Consider the following 19,751-nt stretch of genomic DNA (forward strand, 5'->3'; position numbering starts at 1 on the left):
CCCGGGCCGTTCGCTCTGCCTTTTTCCGCCGACCTCACACTCACTGCGCTGACGGAGGTGCGCCGTCTCAGGCGACATTGATCCATGTGAGACACAGCCGAGCGAGCTAAAGCGAGCGAGTAGCCGTGTTGAGCGTTTTGAAGGTCGCATGAGACAACTCAGCGCTGTCCGAGTTATGTCACGATAAGACATTAGTCAGGGAATATTAATAAAACCCTGGGAATAAATTCCTTACCAAACAATTTCTTCACCAATGTGTTCGTAAAGGTGTCTAGTAACATCTAACAAAGATTGAAATTCAACATCCCCAGGAAAATCTTTGACAGTTAGGGTAATTCTGGGTCTCATTCACTTACTATACACTATACTATGAGGGGGAAAAATGCTTTAAGTGGGATGTGAGGGGTCTAACTAGGTGTTTTTAATTATTCTGAATCCATTGCAAGCATTTGTTTTGCACGAAAAACATTCATTGGGCTAAAAACAGGTCATAAGAATTATGGTTTAGTGATGAGTCATCACTTTTCAGTGGTATAGGGGTCAGTTTTTAGCCCAAGGAATTTTTAGTGCAAAACAAATGCTTGCAATGGATTCAGAATAATTAAAAACACTTAGTTAGACCCCTCACATCCTACTTAAAGCATATTTTTTGGGAGTTATCTTTTCCTTATACACTTAGTATAGTGTATAGTAAGTGAATGAGACCCAGAATTACCCTAGCTGAAGATTTTCCTAGGGATGTTGAATTTCAATCTTTGTTAGATGTGTTACTAGACACCTTTACCAACACATTGGTGAAGAAATTGTTTGGTAAGGAATTTATTCCCAGATTTGACAGCTATTCTGCAAATTTCCCGGGAAGCGCTCACTATCCCGACTATCCGCTGTTCCGACATGGTCGGCAGGTTAGTTACTTAGCGTCGGCAGGTTAGTTACTTAGCGTAAGGCAGGTTAGTTACTTAGCGTAAGGCAGGTTAGTTACTTAGCGTCGGCAGGTTAGTTACTGAGGTAAGGTTTACTGAGGTTAGGTTTAGGGTTGGGGGTAGAGTTAGGGTTATAGTTTTAGTGTCGGAATACCGGACCGTCGGAACTCTGATGCGGACCCCTTCTAGTCCCTAACTTCGCTATTTGGATCTGTATATCTGTAGGCTGCTTTATATTTTTATTGTAGGCCTATATTTTATTTCTGTAAATACAGCATCTTTTAGTTCACTGCAGAAGCTGGGTTTATGTTTTGTTATTGAAAACTGAATATTCTGTTTCTCACAATAGATGTAGTCAGGGAAATTTGGGTCCAAATAGCGAAGTTAGGGACTAGAAGACGGGCATATCATTATAGTTTAAAATGCCACCCCTCAATGTTAATCTCAGACTCTGATTATATTACTGAGGTTACTGAACGGGACTCCAGTCAGGAGAGGAGGGAAGACGCGGTGTATTGATGAGCGTAGAAAGTAAAAACGCTCGGTAGAACAGCTGTTATAAATCACAGATGATTAGTGGATTCTCCTCTATGAAAACGGACTGACTAATAACTTTATGACTGTCAGCTTCATTCTGTCGCACAGGCAGAAGGAACGGGAGTACGGGACAATAGCCTTAGCATGTAGCTAATTCATCATGGTTGAGAAAAATCAACAACAAACATCGATTATGTCACATCCCCGCATCAATGGAGAATCGCGCACGGCCGCATCGCAAGTGAATTGTTTCATATAAAACTTTTAAGAAGTCCACTCCACAGCCCACGACAACTCCACTACACGCCAAGTATGTTTACTTGTGTTCTCTCGTCTGTGCTCACTCAGTGTTTGTGAGCGCTAAAGTACAGGGAAGGCTGTTGATGTGACGGGAGGCTTGAGAAAAGGAGCGCTTGATTTGTTAAAAAACTAAACTACCCTCTTCCGCATCCACACACATTACCACAGTACTGACAAAACGGGCGGAGCTGAGAACAACAAACAAGCTCCTCTTCTCACTGACTGCTGCTCGCTTCAGCCTGTTCGCAGTTTCTCATCGTCTAATTTTAATAACTCAAATAAACAAATCAAATGAATATGCACAAATGTTTATGGCTTAATTTTCCCATGAGCCTTAAAAACACCATCATCAAATTTAATACCTACGGTCAGATTTGGTCAAATTCAAGGCTTTTTAAGACCTTAAATTCACGATTTTTTATTTAAGACAATTTAAGACTTTTTAAGGACCCGCGGGAACCCTGCCAAGGAATCCAGGGAAAAAATATTTTAAATTTTCCGACCTACGGTTCAAGAGTTACAGGCCAAAACGTAAAGTGGGGTGTTATGGCGCCACCATGCGGCCAAATGACACAATTATTTTTTATTTAATCCTTGAAATCATTATGAACCTCCTCTCCAAGTCTTGAAACTCTAGCCCCTATGGTTTGCGAGAGACAAATAATTGAATGTGAGTTTTTGCAATTCCCATTATAAGTCAATGGGGAAAATTAATTCACTAATAAATTAATATCAATTAAACTATAGAACCTTTCTCTTAGAAAAGTAATAGCCCACGATTCCCGAGTAAGCCGGTCGATTTGACATATGGCGCGAGTGTGTGGTGGCAAAACTGTGGGACTAGTGGCGTGCCGAAGTTTAGGAAGTTCAGGCTACATACACACAGACACACACACAGACAGACAGACAGACAGACACACACACACACACACACACACAGACCCACACGGCCACGTATGGAGCCTGTGTTTCACACAGCTCCAAAAATCAAACCTCAGTTCGAAGTGAAGCGGTGATCTGAAATCTGTGTTCTAGATCTATACATTCTGTGTTCTAGATCTATACTTTCTATGTGCTTTAGTTCTATATTTTTATGAATTCTGAATGAATTAATGTTTTTGTCTGGAGGGCCAAATTGTCATGTGAAGCTTGACCAATCCTCAATTCTGCATGCACGGGACACAGGACAGACAAAGCCACTCCTTGGGAATCTATGGGAATCCTAAAAAAAAACATGTACGGGAACGGGACAGACAAAGCCACTCCTTGGAAGTGGCTTTCACCGCTTCAAATATTACGAATAACTGAAAATAGGCTCTCTAAAAGCTTGTACGTTTTTACAATTTTCAATAGACTATATACACTGTACAAGCTTGTAAGCTTGTAGATAGCCTATTTCCGGTGTAGGTAAAAGATGTGCTCGGGCTACACAATAGGCTTGGGGTCCTGCGCCTTCCAATGACGTCACACAATATACACAATATGATTGACTGTCTGTCTGAACGATGACGTAGCATATTGTGATTGGCTTTTGGCCCCTTTTTCCGTTCAAAACTTCATTGAACACACCGGCTGCACAGAAAATAAACATTGTATAATTGTTATTTTCAATATATGGTTTTTGGGGGGCTTTTATGCCTTTATTGACAGGACAGTAGACTGACAGGAAATGGGGAGAGAGACGGGGAGTGACACGCAGCAAAGGCAGTCAGGATCGGGACTAGAACAAGTGACACACTGTCAGGCTACACTGAACCTATGTGGTATGCGCCTGGACCGGTAGGCCAGCGGGTGCCCCATTTTATAATCTTATTATGTTAGCCAAAAGCCAATCACAGTATACTGTACCTGAGACCTTTTTAATACAAAAGAAATGCATCAAAAGTAATCAACAAACTATACTGTAAAAACTGGTCAAACATTGGCCAAATGATCAAATAAGAAAGAGGTCATTTTTCGGGGAGGGGGGGGGAAATCTACAAATCGCAGCAGCAAATCTACCGCTGCGAGGCATCATGAGCTTGTAGAGCTGCCATTTTCACAATATTTATCTGTGGAACCGAATCAAATTCCAGTGCTTGTCAGGATGGTTCCCAGCCTGAAAGGTTTGAGAACCACTAAAACGGGGTGAGTGGTCTATGTTTGGCGTACCTTTCCAAACACTGGCAGGTCCACGGAACCCCACGAGTCGGCCCCCCAGTGCACCATGCCCGACGCAAAGTCTGCTGTGAGGATTCCTGCCGCTGAAGACGAGAAAGACACAAGAAGAAATGGCATAAACAGCGCCGTCAGGGTCATCATGACATTTAAAAAAGAAATTATTGAAATCAATTGTCTATTGATTGATTGATTGATTGATTGAATACTTTATTAGAAGTTTGCATAGGAAAAGGTACAGTTTCATGATAGTACAGTTCACTGGTACACGGTCAACTAAAAGGAGATCCAAGAAAGCCTTTCGGCTTATTTGCATAGGAAACCTTTATGTATCTCATATAACATTGAATGACAGACGGATAGAACACAACAAAAAGACTATCAAGTATGATATTTAGGTCAGTTTTACCATTTATAGAGGGTTTAAGTGGTACTGGATATGCAGCTCAGAAAAAATAAAAGGTGAATTGATGACGGAGGACAATTTCACGATTTAAATCTCCACAACGATTATCGTGAGTGTTTTTTAATCACGATAATAGCGATTATCGTCCCATCCCTAGTTTGTAGTAGAAGTAGTATACAGTATGAAGGGGTTGACACTAACGGTTGCCTGACTGCCCGTGGCAAGTAAATAAAATGTTTGGGCAAGTGGAGTTTGCTTCCAGGTTGCCCGGCGGGATTTAACAAGCACAAATTTTACCTATTATTTTGTAATGGACGATTTCCTTTCGGGCAAGTAGGCGTTAACCTTTGGGCAAGTAGAAGATTGCCTTTACTTGGCCGAAGGGCAGGTGCCTCTGATACATTAGTGTCAATCCCTGTATATGGATATCAATATGTACAGTATCTGCAGTGTACTGTAGTAGTACTACTACTCACCGATGGCAAGAAGGATGCTGGTCACATGACCCAGGTGGAAGTTGGCGAGGAGGTGGATGAAGTTGAACGCCATGAGAGAGAAACACAGGAGCACACAGATCCACTCCTGACAGCGTTTACCTTCAAATGATAAAGAACACATGAAAAGACACATTAATATACAACTAAGCATAATGTATTGTCACGATCTAATCCGCTAGAGAAGATCGAATCACTGGCGCTCGGGTGGCACTGGCACAGTAGTAAAAGTGCCCGCCCAGTGCCCACCACCGTGGTGGCTGGCGGTTCGAATCTGCCGCGGTGCATCATATATCAGGTGTGTTGAGTGTGTTCAGTGGGAGGTGTGGACAGATTCTCGACATCCTCCTGGTGGGGGCTCCTGAAGATACAACGGCAGTGTCAACACACAAATTGTGTGTGAGGAGGAATGGCATAAAGACTAAACTGGGAGGGTAGGGGTAAGGGAAAAGCAACAAAACAAAAAGAAAAGATTGAATCATAGAATTAAGGGAATTATGTATTAAAGTCACAATTTGCCGTGCTGTTGAATGATCTGGCATCTCAAAGTACGTTGTGTGATGTCGCCATGGCACCGACATGAGAACTGATATAGGGTCGTAGAAGTGTGTCGCACAGTTTTTACTCTAGCCACTTCGATGCATTCTCAAAGTGTTCCGGGGTGCTTGCACTAAGCAATGTCGGACGCACCAAGCGATGTCAGCTCGTTCTGGTTGCATAGGAAAAAAAATATGTATTGTTCTGAGGAATGAGTCTAATCATTTCTATTACCTCACTGGCCAAGGTCTGCCACAGCAGCCTACTACAGCACCTGATCGTGACATAATACCGACCACTCCAAAAGTCAACAATTAAGGCTTTATCAGTTTCTCGCCATGTACAGTTTATCACCCTGCCCGAGTCTATACAAGTCAATCTTTACAGCCGAGACAACGCTACAAGCTACAGTATGATGATAAAGGCCTGATGTAGGATACATTGCCCGTGGGACTGTAGGAAAAACATCGGGACCTGTTAATATAATGCCTGTCTAGTTCTTAAAACTCAAAATAGAGATGTATCGACACTGAATACATATTCTGATACCCACAACCTGCGTATCAATCGATACCGAGTACCGATCCGATATCAGTCCGTAATAATTGTGTTTTTTGTTTTTTAAACAATGATTGCCAGCCAGACAGGTATATAATTGATTAATTAATGCTACCTTTGCTGTATGGCATCTAGAGTTTCAATACCAACCCTTTGACAGCCCATTCATCCAAACTAGTCCTATCTGATTCTATTTACCAAGGTTCAACTCACCAACATTGTAGCTGTACGAAAAGCTTGGATTATCCTCTTTGTATCTGCCAAGTTATTGTTTCGTAAAGAAATCCACCGTAGGCTAGACATGTTATGAGCTACTTTCTGTCAATACATTCCATGCAGGTGATTATTTTTCTAAGTGTTTGATTTTGGAATCGCTCGTTGGAAATCACTCAACGGTCCTGCATACAACAGGACCGTTGGAGGAGGCAGCAGCACGTTGCGTTATTGAAAACGAGCGCTTCCAAACGCCAACATTTAGGGGGGAAAAAATCACCTGCATGGAATTTATTGACAAAAAGTAGCTCACGCATGTCTAGTTGTCTACAGTAGATTTAACAAACACTTTATCGATACAAAGAGGATAATCCAAGCATTTGGTACAGCTGCAATGTTGGTGAGTTTGAGGTTGTTTAACACACTCAAATCAGACTTTTCTGTTTGGATGTATGGGCTGTCAAGGGTTGGTATTGCAACTCTAGAATAGATTTCATCATTAGCTACTACTTATCATGTCCATGAAAAATTAGCACATATGTATGTAATAGCGCACACACACACACACACACACACACACACACACACACACACACACACACACACACACACACACACACACACACACACACACGGCTGGGTGTGCTCTTTCATATTGCTGTCTGCAAAATACCTACATTGAAATGTGTATTGTATACTGTAGTGTAGACTATAGTAATACTAATGTACATTAAAGGGCAGAGTGTGGCAGCTGTTCTCTGTCCAAAATAACTGACATCATAGATCAGTGTGATATAAATACTACTTTACAATTACATAAAGACTAATAACGTTGTAATTAGCCTATATGTATTACACACTACTTTACAATGGCATAAAAGACTAATAACATTGTAATTAGCCGTCTATGCATTACACACTACTTTACAATGACAGACAAGACTAATATAACATTGTAATTACTAATTAGCCTACTATCAATTAGCCTACTATCACTATCACAACAGAATAAGAAACAATTACATTACATCACATTTCCTAAGTGTTACAAAAGAATGTCTAAGCACGAGTTGCACGTCGGTCGTACGGCGGTGCGTGTCGCTCGCTCGTCCCGCCCCCAGGAAAAAAGAAAAAGCTGATCTACAAGCTCACAACGCGTCGCGAGATCGACGCGTTGTGAGCTTGTAGATCTGCTATTTCCTTTCAGGCCGAGCGTTTTATTTGATTTGAGACCCACTCACCTGACGAGTACAGACCGGCCAGCTCCCGGGCCCCGGCGTGCCTCTTGGTCCCCGGCTTCCCCGGGGGTCCCCCGCGCGGACCCCCCTGTTGTGGTGGTGGCTCCGGTGGTCCCTGGGACCCCCGGGGTCCCTGCGGCGGTGGTCCCTGAGGCTCCGAAGGGCCAACAACACCACCACGCCCGTCCGTACTGGCAGCGTCTTCCTCCATTCTTAATTCTTTCCTCTCGCCTGTGTGGTGTGTTGTTTTTTTTTAGTTCCGCTGTCACTGTTTGCTTCTGGGTTCTGGCCCCGCCCCTAGCCCTGAATACATAACGGCCATATACATGACCGTCCGTCATGTTTCCACCTCAATCTGACTTCTCGTGAGGTAGACAAAGAGCAACGAGATGAGCTACAAACGTCAAATTTCAAAAATAAAGTGCTTAACAAAGTCTCACTTTGGTCAAAGATTATGCCGTTCAACCTGAATTACATGCCGCTCCCGGATTGTTTAATAAAAACATTTTTAAGATGTCTGCCTCTGGTAGTGGAGAGTCGCGTCGTGAACGGAGATGACGGTGATGACGCGACTCTCCAAGGGTGAACACCAGGAAATACAGACATCTGTCGGATAAAAATGCTTTTTATTAAACAATCCGTGAGCGGCAAGTAATTCTGGTTAAACGGCATAAATTCTGACAGAAATGGGACTTGGGTAATTACTTTAATTTTGAAATTTGACGTTTGTAGCTCAAACCGTTGCTCTTTGTCCACCTCGCTAGAAGCCAGGTTGAGGTGGAAACATGACGGTCATGTATGGCCGTCATGTGCCTAACGCGTCACGCACCATCCGCTGCCCCCGTGGAAAGGCTGTGCAGTGCAACCTCTCGTCTGTTAATAAAAAATACAGTTTTGCTACTTTGACTTACTTTGACTTACTCCCCAAAGATGGCTTTGGGGAGTTAAAAGCCTACTTTCCTTAGTGGCAATAGTCCAAGCCCCCCACCTCACGTCTAAAATACACTTTTTGGACAGAAAAGAAAATAATTCACCAACACTTGTAGCTACTCCACAGCGCTCTCTGCAGATCTTGTCCATTGACCAGATTTTGCCTTCCAGTGGAATATTTTCTTTTCTGTCTAAAAAAGTGTATTTTAGACGTGGGGTGGGGGGACTCGGAGTAAGGCCACTAAGGAAAGCAGGCATTCAACTCCCAAAAGCCGTTTTTTTTTGGTGAGTAGCGAAAATGTATTTGTTATTTTGGGACCAGACAAGAGTCTGCAGGCTTTCTGCGGGCGCAGCGGATGATTCCTGACATAGCGTTAACGAGAAGAGCTAGGCCCCGCCCCCACCCTAACATTTCTGACAGCAGCCAACCAGCGGATCGGCCCACGGAACGCGTCACGGCGCTTTGACCAATCACGTTCCACGCCCCGACAGCCAAAGGGGCTCTTCTGCTGCTCTGGGAGCTTCCATTCACTTTGGCACATAGGCTTTGGCAGTTTTGCATATCCGGTCTAGAAGAGAAATTAGCGGATCCGGAAACAGTCTGTGCTTCCATATACATTTTGCGTGTGGACAATACCGGATACAGTTTTTTGAGTAGGCGAGATCTCGAGAAAGGACGGACGTTGGACGGCAGTCACGTGACTTTAAAACGCGATCTTTTGTACAGTGAACGGCGGAGGACAAACTTCACTGAACCACAACATTGGATTTGGAGGCGACTTCTTTGAAAAAGTCCACCAACAAAGATAAATATTTAAGACTTTAGAGCAGTTATGTTTGATTAAAGACAAAAAACATGGTGGTCTTAAAGTGTGAGTTCTGCCAAGAAGCGCTGAAAACAGAGGAATTGGACACGTTAAAGGTGAATATTTGTTTGAACGATGATGGCCATTATGATGGAGAAAGCCTTGTTACGTGTAAACTACATTGAAATGAATGGGCTCTATTTGTCATTACGGTAACTCGAAACAGGTAACAATAAACCTAGCCTAACCACCTTCTTAGTAAATACCTTTTATTTGGCTTTGTTTGGTTTACAACTGTTTTTCTGATATCTACTGCATAGTACTGTGTTCAATCTGTCTGCCATTCAATGTTATATCATATAACATTGAATAGAAACCTTTTAGACAGTATCTCATATATAGTAGAGGAGCCTATCAATTTTTGTAATTTTGGAATGATAATTTTTGGAGACATGTATATCTTCATTCTTGGGGTTCTCACAATGCCAAAAAAACATGTCTTCAATTTTTCTTTTTGTGTTTAGCATGTGTAATTTGCATAATTAGCCAATTAATTGCCAAAAACAGTAAATGGCAATAACTTTGCTTCTGGGTAACTTATAAAGGTGATCTAAGAGTCTAAGTCCATGTTTGTGAGGTCCAGAAACTCATCTGTTACCATTGTGAAGTCATACAACCTTTCCTAATTAGCATAATTCGCATAAATTACGCAAAAACAAGGTGAAAATAAGCAAATTGCTGCATTTCTTTGTTTTAGTCAACTTTGAAAGCTTCTCACAGACTCTAAGATGTATGTTTACAAGTCCAGGAATTATTATTATCCTATACATGAATCATGCAACCTTTTGTCTGTGTAATAATTATGTAATAATCACACCGAAACCAGAAATAGCTATATTTATTTATATATCCCTCATATAAAATAAAGAACAATATGAGAAATGGTCACAGAATTATCAGATCGTTTATACTAATACAGTATGTACAGAAAGTTGTGGGTTAGGTACGTGGTCCTGATACCATACCATTGCCTGGTAATGGGCACGGGCAATGGCTTGATGTAATGCTCCTTGTGTAGGTGGCAGCTTCTCTGCTTCCAATTGTTTCTTTGTGAATAACCTCCACCTGAGTTCACCAACATCCACAAGATTTGTACCAGGCTCGTACAGCTGGCAAACAAATGCTTCAATCTTTTTTTCTGTGTCAGAACTGAGCTTTTTTGAAGTACCTAGAGTAGCAAATGCAGATACCACCTCCACAGGACACCGGTTTAGGGCTTGCCAACAGGTTAACTTTCCCTTTCCAGCAAAATGGCCTGTCTGGTCAGCTCCAGTGAAGGCATGGAACCCTGGTAAGGCTGAAGTCCTCGTTTTACCCAGTGCCTGCACTACTGGCTCCAGTGAGATGATACGTTTTTTGTTTCCCACACCGGTGATGAAATAGGTATCCTTGTACAGCTGATTGTACCGTCGGATTGCAAGAACAAAGACATCAGTGTCCGGGGACTCAATGTAGAGCTGTGTTGCCCTCTTCAGACAGCAGGCTGTGCAGGATTATCCTTGTGTCAGCCTCTTCCTGTGAGCTGTGGAGATGTTTTACATCGATAGAGTTTGAGTGGACATCTTGCCTTGACGTGATTATGAAAACGTTGGGTTTCCCCTGGAAGTGTAGGAGGGCTTTCTTAGCAAGATAGACAGTCAGCTCATCTTTGGTGTGGATACCTGACAAGAACTGTTTTTCAGACACCTTCCCTATCGGTGTGTTGTCTTCCACATGATAAGTGGTAGGGGGCTTGCCACCCTGGCGTCGCTTACGCGTGGCCTCCTTCAGTGAAGATGCAATATCATAGCGGTCAAATACTACATGGATCTCACTATGTTCTTTGGTCTTCCTGTCCAGTATGGCTATGAAGTGGTCAGCCCACTGTGGGAACATATCTTGATCCATGATGGCTTTCCCATTGCCTGTACCAATGCCATTCCATCTATGACAGTTACACTCTTAGATGGCAGGGGACAACTGTCAGTGGCAGCACTCTGTAGTTGCTGATCAACACCAACGTCACCAGTCCTCTTCTCATTCTGCAGCTCCTCGAGAATGCTTGCTCTTGTCTGTGCAGGGCCGAAGCTCACCAGTCACTGTGAAGAGAGCACGTGGTTTGGCAGTGAACTCGTGCTGGCCAATGGCTTCTTTGAGGTTGATCTCTGAACGTGATCGAGCAACAATCAGCATTCGAGCAAACAATGACCTGTCATCCTTCAATTCCACCACCTGGTCAGCGATCTTATGTGTTTCACAACTTTTCCTGCACTCTTCCACATCTTCAGTAGAACCTTTTTCATTCTGGCCCAGACACTGACTTCATTTTTGTTATTGCGTGCTTTCACAAAAGCAACATAGTTCTGCTGGCCAATTTCGTCTTGGCTGCATACATCTTTCTCCACGTGGGGTGGCATCACAACTTTTGTGATGATATTGGGTAGGTCTTTGCCATCATATGTTAGAGGATTCAAAGATGACTTGATCACATGCTTCAATCGAAGTACATTCTTTTCCTGCCTTGTCCAGACAGCAATGGACAGGTCATGGTGCTCCTTTTGTGTAGCTGTTTGTGTGCCAGCCATCTGGCATGCTTCTTCAGCAAGTCTACTCAGCTCTGGTGCTGTCAAGAAGAACCTTTCCCTAGCACTAGAATTCTGAGTAATGCCCACAAGGCCTCCAGTGACCTTCATGATGCGAGTGATGTGCTCAAGGGCATGATCCACCCCAATGGTGCAGAATGGTATCTGATTTTTATTGACAGTGAACTGCTCATCCATAAATTCTTGGTATATCTCTGGATCTGTGGTCTGCAGGGCCTTCATTTCTGCTAGGTAGACTGGAACCAACCGGGCATACTTCTGCTTGTCATGAGCAAAGAAGTATTTGCATAGCTCATCCAGGGAAGAAAGATGAAGTTCCCAGAGGCCATCATGGGTAGCACGCATGAAAGTGTATATCAGTAACACCATTTCAATAACTATGATTAGCTTTATCAGCTGTGATCCCTCACAGCTGAAGCACAGTTGCTTGACTCATTATGACAAGAATTAATCTATGGATATACTAACAGAAAAAGAAACAGGTAATTTCCTACTTTCAGACTAATTAATAATTCATGTATGCAGATTGTACTAATGACAAAAGGTTGCATGATTTACTTACATCAGGATAGGAATTTCTGGACATGTAAACATACTCAATTAGTCAATAAGAGTCTCAGATTATCTCTCCAAAGTCAGCTAAATGTGAAAAATGAAGCGATTTCCTGATTTTCAACTCGTTTCTGTATAATTTAAGCTGATTATGCTAATTATGAAAGGTTGTATGACTTCACAATGGTAACATATGAATTTCTGGACCTCACAAACATGGACTTAGACTCTTAGTCACCTTTATAAGTTACCTAGAAGCAAAGTTATTGCCACTAGACCTTACCCGTTCGAAGATATGTGCTCCAAAATATGTCAAACGCACCCGGTGAAAGTGTGAGAGAGAGAGAGAGGACGAGAGAGAGAGAGAGAGAGAGAGAGAGAGAGAGAGAGAGAGAGAGAGAGTAGGGGAGAGAGAGAGAGAGAGAGAGAGAGAGAGAGAGAGAGAGAGAGGAGAGAGAGGAGAGAGAGAGGAGAGAGAGAGAGAGAGAGAGAGAGAGAGAGAGAGAGAGAGAGAGAGAGAGAGAGAGAGAGAGAGAGAGAGAGAGAGAGAGAGAGAGAGAGAGAGAGAGAGAGAGAGAGAGACATTCCTAACTGTGAGAGAAAGGGGTGTGTGTGTGGGGCTACAGATCCCATGGCCTGGAGGAACGGACCGTAACCCTGGCAACAGACAGCAGAGTTCAACAGAAGTGGTTAAGAAAACGCTAATTTAAACTGCTTTAATTTGGGAGAAATGAAATTCGGGCTCCGTCAGTGTTGGTATAATGCTAATGGCCAATACCATGTGAACTTTGGGATCAGTTGCTGAAGCGAGTGAATAGATAAACGTAGATAAGCGTGAGCGTTAGAGCGTGAGCGTTAGAGCGTTAGAGCGTGAGTTTGCTCCTTTATTAGTAGGATTTCCCGTTTTTGGCAATTAATTGGCTAATTATGCTAATTACACATGCTAAACCCAAAAATAAAAATTGAAGACATGTTTTTTTGGCATTGTGAGAACCCCAAGAATGAAGATATACATGTCTCCAACAATTATCATTCCAAAATTACAACCAGCAGAATCACTTGATTGGCTCCCCCACTAATAACTTATATGAGATACTAAAAGGTTTCTTATGTAAATAAGCCGAAAGGCTTTCTTTGATCTCCTTTTAGTTTACCTTATTGTACCAGTGAACTGTACTGTCATGACTGTACCTTTCCCTATGCAATCTTCTAATAAATACAGTAGTTAAATTCAATCAATCAAAAGTTAAAACAGGATAGGTGGGCTCTAGCTCTGGTCCATAGTCATACACACACACACACACACACACACACACACACACACACACACACGCACGCGCGTATTTATATCCAGCCATTTTGGGGCATAAACAAGAAGTTAAAATGATAAATTTAAGTCTGAGAATGATGCACCATGCATCACATCATGTATACTTTACATTACTTAATATATATTTTTTACATTTTGGACAAAATAGACAATTTTACATCAAGGTGCCTAAATGTCCCTAGTGCCGACCTATCCTGTACCAAGGAGGATATAAACCCAGACTATTTTAGATGTGTGCGTTTTCAGATGTTGGAGCTTAGCTCCTTCCAGGAGCACCGCTCAAAAGAACATTTAACTTTGATATGTAGTTACGAATACTTTTCCTTACTTGTAATATCTTAAAACTCCTTGAACCTTTGTCCACCACCACTGAGTGAGTCAATGTTGTTCTTCCTGTAACAGAAAGTGCTTCCAGAGGCCTACAGCCAGGTGGTGTGCTCCTTCCAGTCCCATGGAGAAGATGGAAGTCCAGCCCATTTCAAAGCTGCCATCAAGATGAAGCTCTCCACCGAGGAGGAAGTCCAGAAGTGGCTCCAGGACTTCCAGGAGTCCTCTGGGTCCATTTGGAGAAAATCCAAAACGTTTCCTAATTGTGGCCAAGGCAATTCTAATAATCAATACAGGGTAAGGAAAAACACTTGTTTGCGATAGTCAAGTCTGCCAGTATAATTAGACATTCAGATCGCTGTGGAAGATGTCAGGTCATCAGGAAGTTAGTTTATGACATTTGTTACATTTTGTTTCTGTAAATCTGCTGTTCTCACTACTTTTGTGCGATGGTCTTGTATGATGAAGCAGGGCTTTACTTCGCGAAAAAACATACAAATTTGAAATTTGGAAATACAAGGTTTCTGCCCGACAGTGACGATATATATCATTTTTTTGCCCATGATCACTGACTAACGTCTAGGTGAATTTACGGTGTCAGCATCATACGCGCTGGACCGGCTCGTACAGCAAACGGACAAAGAACACATCCTGCCCTGCCGTGATGTATCTGGTATTGAAGATGCCCTATAGGCCTCTGATGAACGGCAGAGCACCTCGGTTAGTAAATCAACTCACTATACCATACTGATTATAATATCAGGGTTCCCACGGTCATGAAGTTCCTGGAAATATTTTGAAATTAGATTTTTTTTTTTCAGTACTGGAAAAGTTTAGGAATTGATCAAGGGTCCTGGAAGGTCCTGGAAAAAATAGCTATGCATTGTCTTTGTTTATTGATTTTGTTAATAACAAATTAAACATTGGCCAAATTGTCAAATATTAGAGGCAGAAATTGTGTTGCGAGGCGTTGTGAGCATGTAGATCGGCTATTTTCACAATAAAACCGTGTTATACAAAATTCCTCAACTCTTCAAATATGATTATATCGGGGGGTCACAGCCTGAAAAGGTTGAGAACCACTGGCATACACTACCTGTCTTTGGGCATTGCACATAGGAGTAAGCGACTCGTTATTGAGATGAATTATTGTTATATAGTCCTGGACATCGGGTTAAATATTCTGGAAAAGTTTTGGAAATTAATTGGTAAAGATGTGTGGGAACCCTGTAATATATAAATCAAGGGTTTTCAACAGTGGGTCTGGGACCCCTAGGGGGTCCTCAGAGTTACTACAGGGGGTCCTCCAAATCTTTGTATGATAGAAACCTTCTTTCTCCTTTTTTATATTAACCACTTGAACCCTAGTGTCCATATTCTGACAACTTTAGCCAAAAATAGCAGATCTACAAGTGCAAGGCGTTGTGAGCTTGTAGATCGGCTATTTTCGGCAAAGAGCCTTGGTGTAGAGAGGAAAAAAGAGCACACTAAGTACAGAGTGAAAGGTCAAGTTTATTAAGTATTGACTGTTAATCTGAAAACACAAATTGTCATGAATCCAAAACAAACTGATGATTGTGCTGTCAAACGATTAAATTATAATCTATGAAAAGGTTGTGGGGGTCCCTGCTTCATCTCTCTCTCTCAACTAAGGGGTCCTTGGCCCGAAAACGTTGAAGACCCCTGATATAAATATTTGATATCACCAGTAGCATGTTTACCATCACTAATGATGAATAATGGTGTTTCCGTTCAGTCGCAGTAATGAACACATCAAACAGGGCTACATCTTCCACGTCACCATAAGAAGCGAACACAACCACGGCGAGGCGCTGAACTACAGGCCCGTGTCCCAGGCCACTGTCCAGAAGCTCACCGACCTCTTCCAGAGCGGCCACTCCGCCTCGTCTGCTCTCCGCGTCATCAAAGACCAGCTGCGAGAAACGTTCGACGAGGAGAACTACCTCCGCGCTGCCGCCGACCGATCCGTCTGCCCAGAGCCCGACTTCTGCTACAGGTTAGATTATTGTAACTAGGGCTGTCGCGGTTACAAAATGTCTTTTAACTTGCGATTTTTGGCCCACAATGGAAACAAGCCTTTAGGGCTTTATTGTACCCCTGTACTATTTAGCAAACTGTAAAAGTATTCAATCAATGGCATTGGACAATGGAACATTTTTTTGGGCTTCGTAATAAAACATTCTATAGGGCAAAAATACAAATGCATTACATTGTCTCATAGGAGGGCTGTTGTACACGGCTCAGAAACATCATTGATGGGAGAATCCAAGCTAATTGAAACTGTTGGCTTTCTATTCATGAAAAGTTACTAATGCTATAATGGAAGCCATTGTTCTCATGATAATAGAAATCGACTGATTGTACAGATTCTACAAACACACACTCACACACACACACTCTCTCTCTCTCTCTCTCTCTCTCTCTCTCTCTCTCTCTCTCTCTCTCTCTCTCTCTCTCTCTCTCTCTCTCTCTCTCTCTCTCTCTCTCTCACACACACACACATTGATTGATTGAAGACTTTATTAGAAGTTTGCATAGGAAAAGGTACAGTTTCATGACGGTACATTTCACTGGTACAAGGTCTACTAAAAGGAGATCCATGAAAAGACTCGTATAACATTGAATGACAGACGAATAGAACACAGTACTATGCAGTAGATATGTAAATAAAAATAAAATGAAAGATAAAAAGAAGAATGAAAGATAAAAAGAAGAACACACACACACACACACACACACACACACACACACACACACACACACACACACACACACACACACACACACACACACACACACACATCTCTAATAGTCCCTGAATGTGTGTTGGACCAGCAGACAGATGATTGATCCTGTGTTGTCTTTCTTTTGCAGACTGTATTACAAGTTGTTTGAGAAAGCCTGCTCAGGAGTGGAGATGAATGGGGACCCCGGACCCGAATTTGAGAACCCCTGCATACCAGGTATGTGAAATGACTTGGAGATGTGCCGATAAAGAAATGTGCTTCTATATACCGTATTCTGATACCCATAACTTCTATATCTGTCGATACTGAGTACCAATTGCCTTGCACGCACCAAGGCCCGCCCCCACTCGATCATGATTGGAGGAGGGCCCCCCGATCCTGATTAGAGGAATGCCTGTCACCCATAGACAATAGCGACCTTAAGCAACGCTACTGCAACGGCAGATGACAACGGTAACCGGAAATAATCCGCGCTCGATAGATAAACCTGCCGTCGCCGCAGCCGTCTCTACTACGGCAGAAGGTCCCTTCCCACGTAGCGCCTACTCCGTCTGCTGCGTGTACGCGTCGCCATGGGAACCAAAGCGTTCAGTGAAAGGGGTGGGAACCCATCGCCGCCGAGGTTTTGCTTAACCATTTTGATCGCTACGGCGATTATGTCATAGCAGCCGTAGTCCGCCTGGCGTTGCCGTCCTGAAAATCATCTAGCTTAAAGTCGCTATAAAAAGGTAGACGCCTCCTTCGGTTCTGGGGCGTCCGTCTTGGAGGATAGGCAAATTTTCCAAGACTGTATGGATGCAGGCGTGGACGCTTCCGCGTGTGTCACTGAAGGGGACGTTCGGTTGAATTGAAGTCCCAGAAAACATGCGCTGCGATTGGCCAGTAGTCACTTTGAGTGGCAGCGTGCTTTTGGCACTTCCGCACTTCTGCCTATCCAGTTTGACGGGTCGCTCCAATGAACTGCAGCGGTGGAAGAGGTATCTAGCTTTATATATCTGTGCTGTCACCTACATGAAATAGATGTTTTCTCCTCACATGGTGGAAGTCCTTGGACAAAACATTCTATATTAACTACTCTATGTTCAATTCTAGACCCATTTTGTTATTTATTTGAATTAAATGAAATCACTTACCCTACCGTTAACAAAAGTTCCATTTTAAGTTTTGAGTATATTTTCATTATTGCGATATTGTTAATCGCAATAATTTTTTTAATAATCGTGACATGCAATTTTCATATAGTCCCAACCCTATTGTAAACGTGTAGATCACTATTTTTGTGTAGTATAAGTGGTTAATCGCAACAATCAATTTATATGATTATAAAATAAATCTAATTTTATTTGATTAACCTACATTGAGCAATACATCAATCTGATGTTTATTCTTTGTTTAAGACACATCCTCGGCGGAAGAGGTGGAAGCCGAGTTGAAGGAAGTGTTCGAGGACGTCAGAAAGAAGCTGAGAGACGACCAGGGCAGCTTCCGCGCTCCCGTCAAGTCGTTTGTGGACAACTTCAAAAGGCTCCGAACGGACCGTGCCGCTTTGATCTCCGCACTGACGCTGTTCGGCAAGCATGGCGCGGTTCCACAGGGCGCGGTTCCACCCAGGAGCCACAAGGCTCCGAGGGGACGTCCCCGGAAGAACGGGGTCCTCCAATACCCAACTGGGGGCCGGATCAAGTCCGCTCTCGGGGGGAGGGGCGGCCGAGCGGCTGCTGCACGACCCTCGAAGGCTCCGAAAAGAGACCGTCCTTGCGAGACGGCGGAGACAACTACTCAAGTTCTCTGCGATGACCGTTGGGTTACGATAGCGTGCGCTCCCCCGCACCCGTGAGTGATACCAGGACTACAATACCCAGAATGCAGCAGGGAAATGGCGTCATCTGGAACCCCCCCCCCAGTCCGTCTGCCTCCATGTAAGTGGATTTAGAAAAGTCTGTTCATCCTAAAGGATCCTGAACCCTGTTTAAAGCACATGTCCTGCAACTAATTGGAAGAGTGAGCACCTCAACATTGTGGGCACCTCACTTAAATTGACTTTATATTTCCTAAATGTTAAAAAGGGGGGAAAAACTGTAATTTCCGTTTGTTTTGGAACATGCTCTGGAATAATGTATGATTTGAACATGCCTGTCCATTTGACATTTAAGGACTATTAATTAACTATTTCTATAATTTCATTTAAAAGAAGTTGAAGGGTCATTTATTTTAATTTATTTTATTAGTTTGGTAACCTCACCTTGTCTTAACATTACTATGTGCTTTAGCAACACAAACTTAAATAATAACAAAACGAGTTCATTATTATAGGGAAGATGAGAGCATTCCATGATGTGGCACCAAACTGCCCCCTGGTGGTGTAACATCTGGGTGCATGTCTGGTGAATGGAGCTTGGAGTTACTTTAGTGTGGAAGTATTGTGGGAGGTGACCTGGGAAGTTGGCTCTCTCTCTGGAATGTTATTTCATAGATCAGAGGTTCTCAGACGTTTCCATGTCAAGGACCCCCTTATTTGGCTGCGGACCCCATTTCAAAAATATGTTGTGTGTGCCAGGGACCCCCAGAAGCAAAGATTTAGTTAGTTAGTTAGTTAGTTAGTTAGTTAAAAAGAGAGAGAGAGAAAAGAATAAAAAATAAAAGAAACCCATTTTTCAGGGGACCCCACTTTGAGAACCAATGTTGTAGATGAAGACACATATTATGTTAAGTTGAGCCTTACAAATTTAGCTATAATGATGATGATGTATTATTTTATTTTACATTTTGGAAAAGAATGACCAATTTAACATTGAGGTGCCCACAATGTTTAGTTGCCCACTCTTCCTGTATCTCCCAAAATGTCCACCAGAGATCTTACCTATCTAAATCCCATGACTTCTTATTTAGCAGAAGAAGCAGTAAAGTTAGCAGGAGTTCACTTGACTTTATTTCACTTGTACAGCAGTCAGCAAAACTTGTTGGATAGCCCTCTAAAATAGTGTTTCTTTCTCAATCTTTGTAAATGTACTTACAATGCAAAAATTAAAACAA

General features: G+C 42.7%; 2 protein-coding genes across 2 annotated transcripts in view; one reads left to right on the forward strand and one right to left on the reverse strand.

Moving 5' to 3' along the window:
* peds1 (plasmanylethanolamine desaturase 1) overlaps positions 1 to 7,542 on the reverse strand; it is a 33,040-nt gene extending 25,498 nt beyond the window's left edge. Inside the window, exons 1-3 of the mRNA XM_080734213.1 lie at positions 7,367 to 7,542; positions 4,800 to 4,919; positions 3,912 to 4,003 (exon numbers count right to left, since the gene is read on the reverse strand). Coding sequence (XP_080590339.1) covers positions 3,912 to 4,003; positions 4,800 to 4,872 — 165 coding nt within the window. The 5' untranslated portion in view covers positions 4,873 to 4,919; positions 7,367 to 7,542. The remainder of the gene's footprint in view (positions 1 to 3,911; positions 4,004 to 4,799; positions 4,920 to 7,366) is intronic.
* Positions 7,543 to 9,103: 1,561 nt separating this feature from the next.
* On the forward strand, positions 9,104 to 18,910 carry LOC308291373 (uncharacterized protein). Its single transcript, XM_080733369.1, has 6 exons — positions 9,104 to 9,215; positions 14,026 to 14,247; positions 14,534 to 14,670; positions 15,707 to 15,967; positions 16,846 to 16,934; positions 18,116 to 18,910. Exons 1-6 carry the CDS (start codon positions 9,150 to 9,152, stop codon positions 18,553 to 18,555), a joined length of 1,215 nt encoding a protein of 404 aa, XP_080589495.1. The 5' UTR covers positions 9,104 to 9,149; the 3' UTR covers positions 18,556 to 18,910.
* Positions 18,911 to 19,751: the final 841 nt, after the last annotated feature.

Source organism: Nannobrachium achirus, assembly GCF_963921795.1.
Source record: "Nannobrachium achirus genome assembly, chromosome: 9".
Taxonomy (NCBI): domain Eukaryota; kingdom Metazoa; phylum Chordata; class Actinopteri; order Myctophiformes; family Myctophidae; genus Nannobrachium; species Nannobrachium achirus.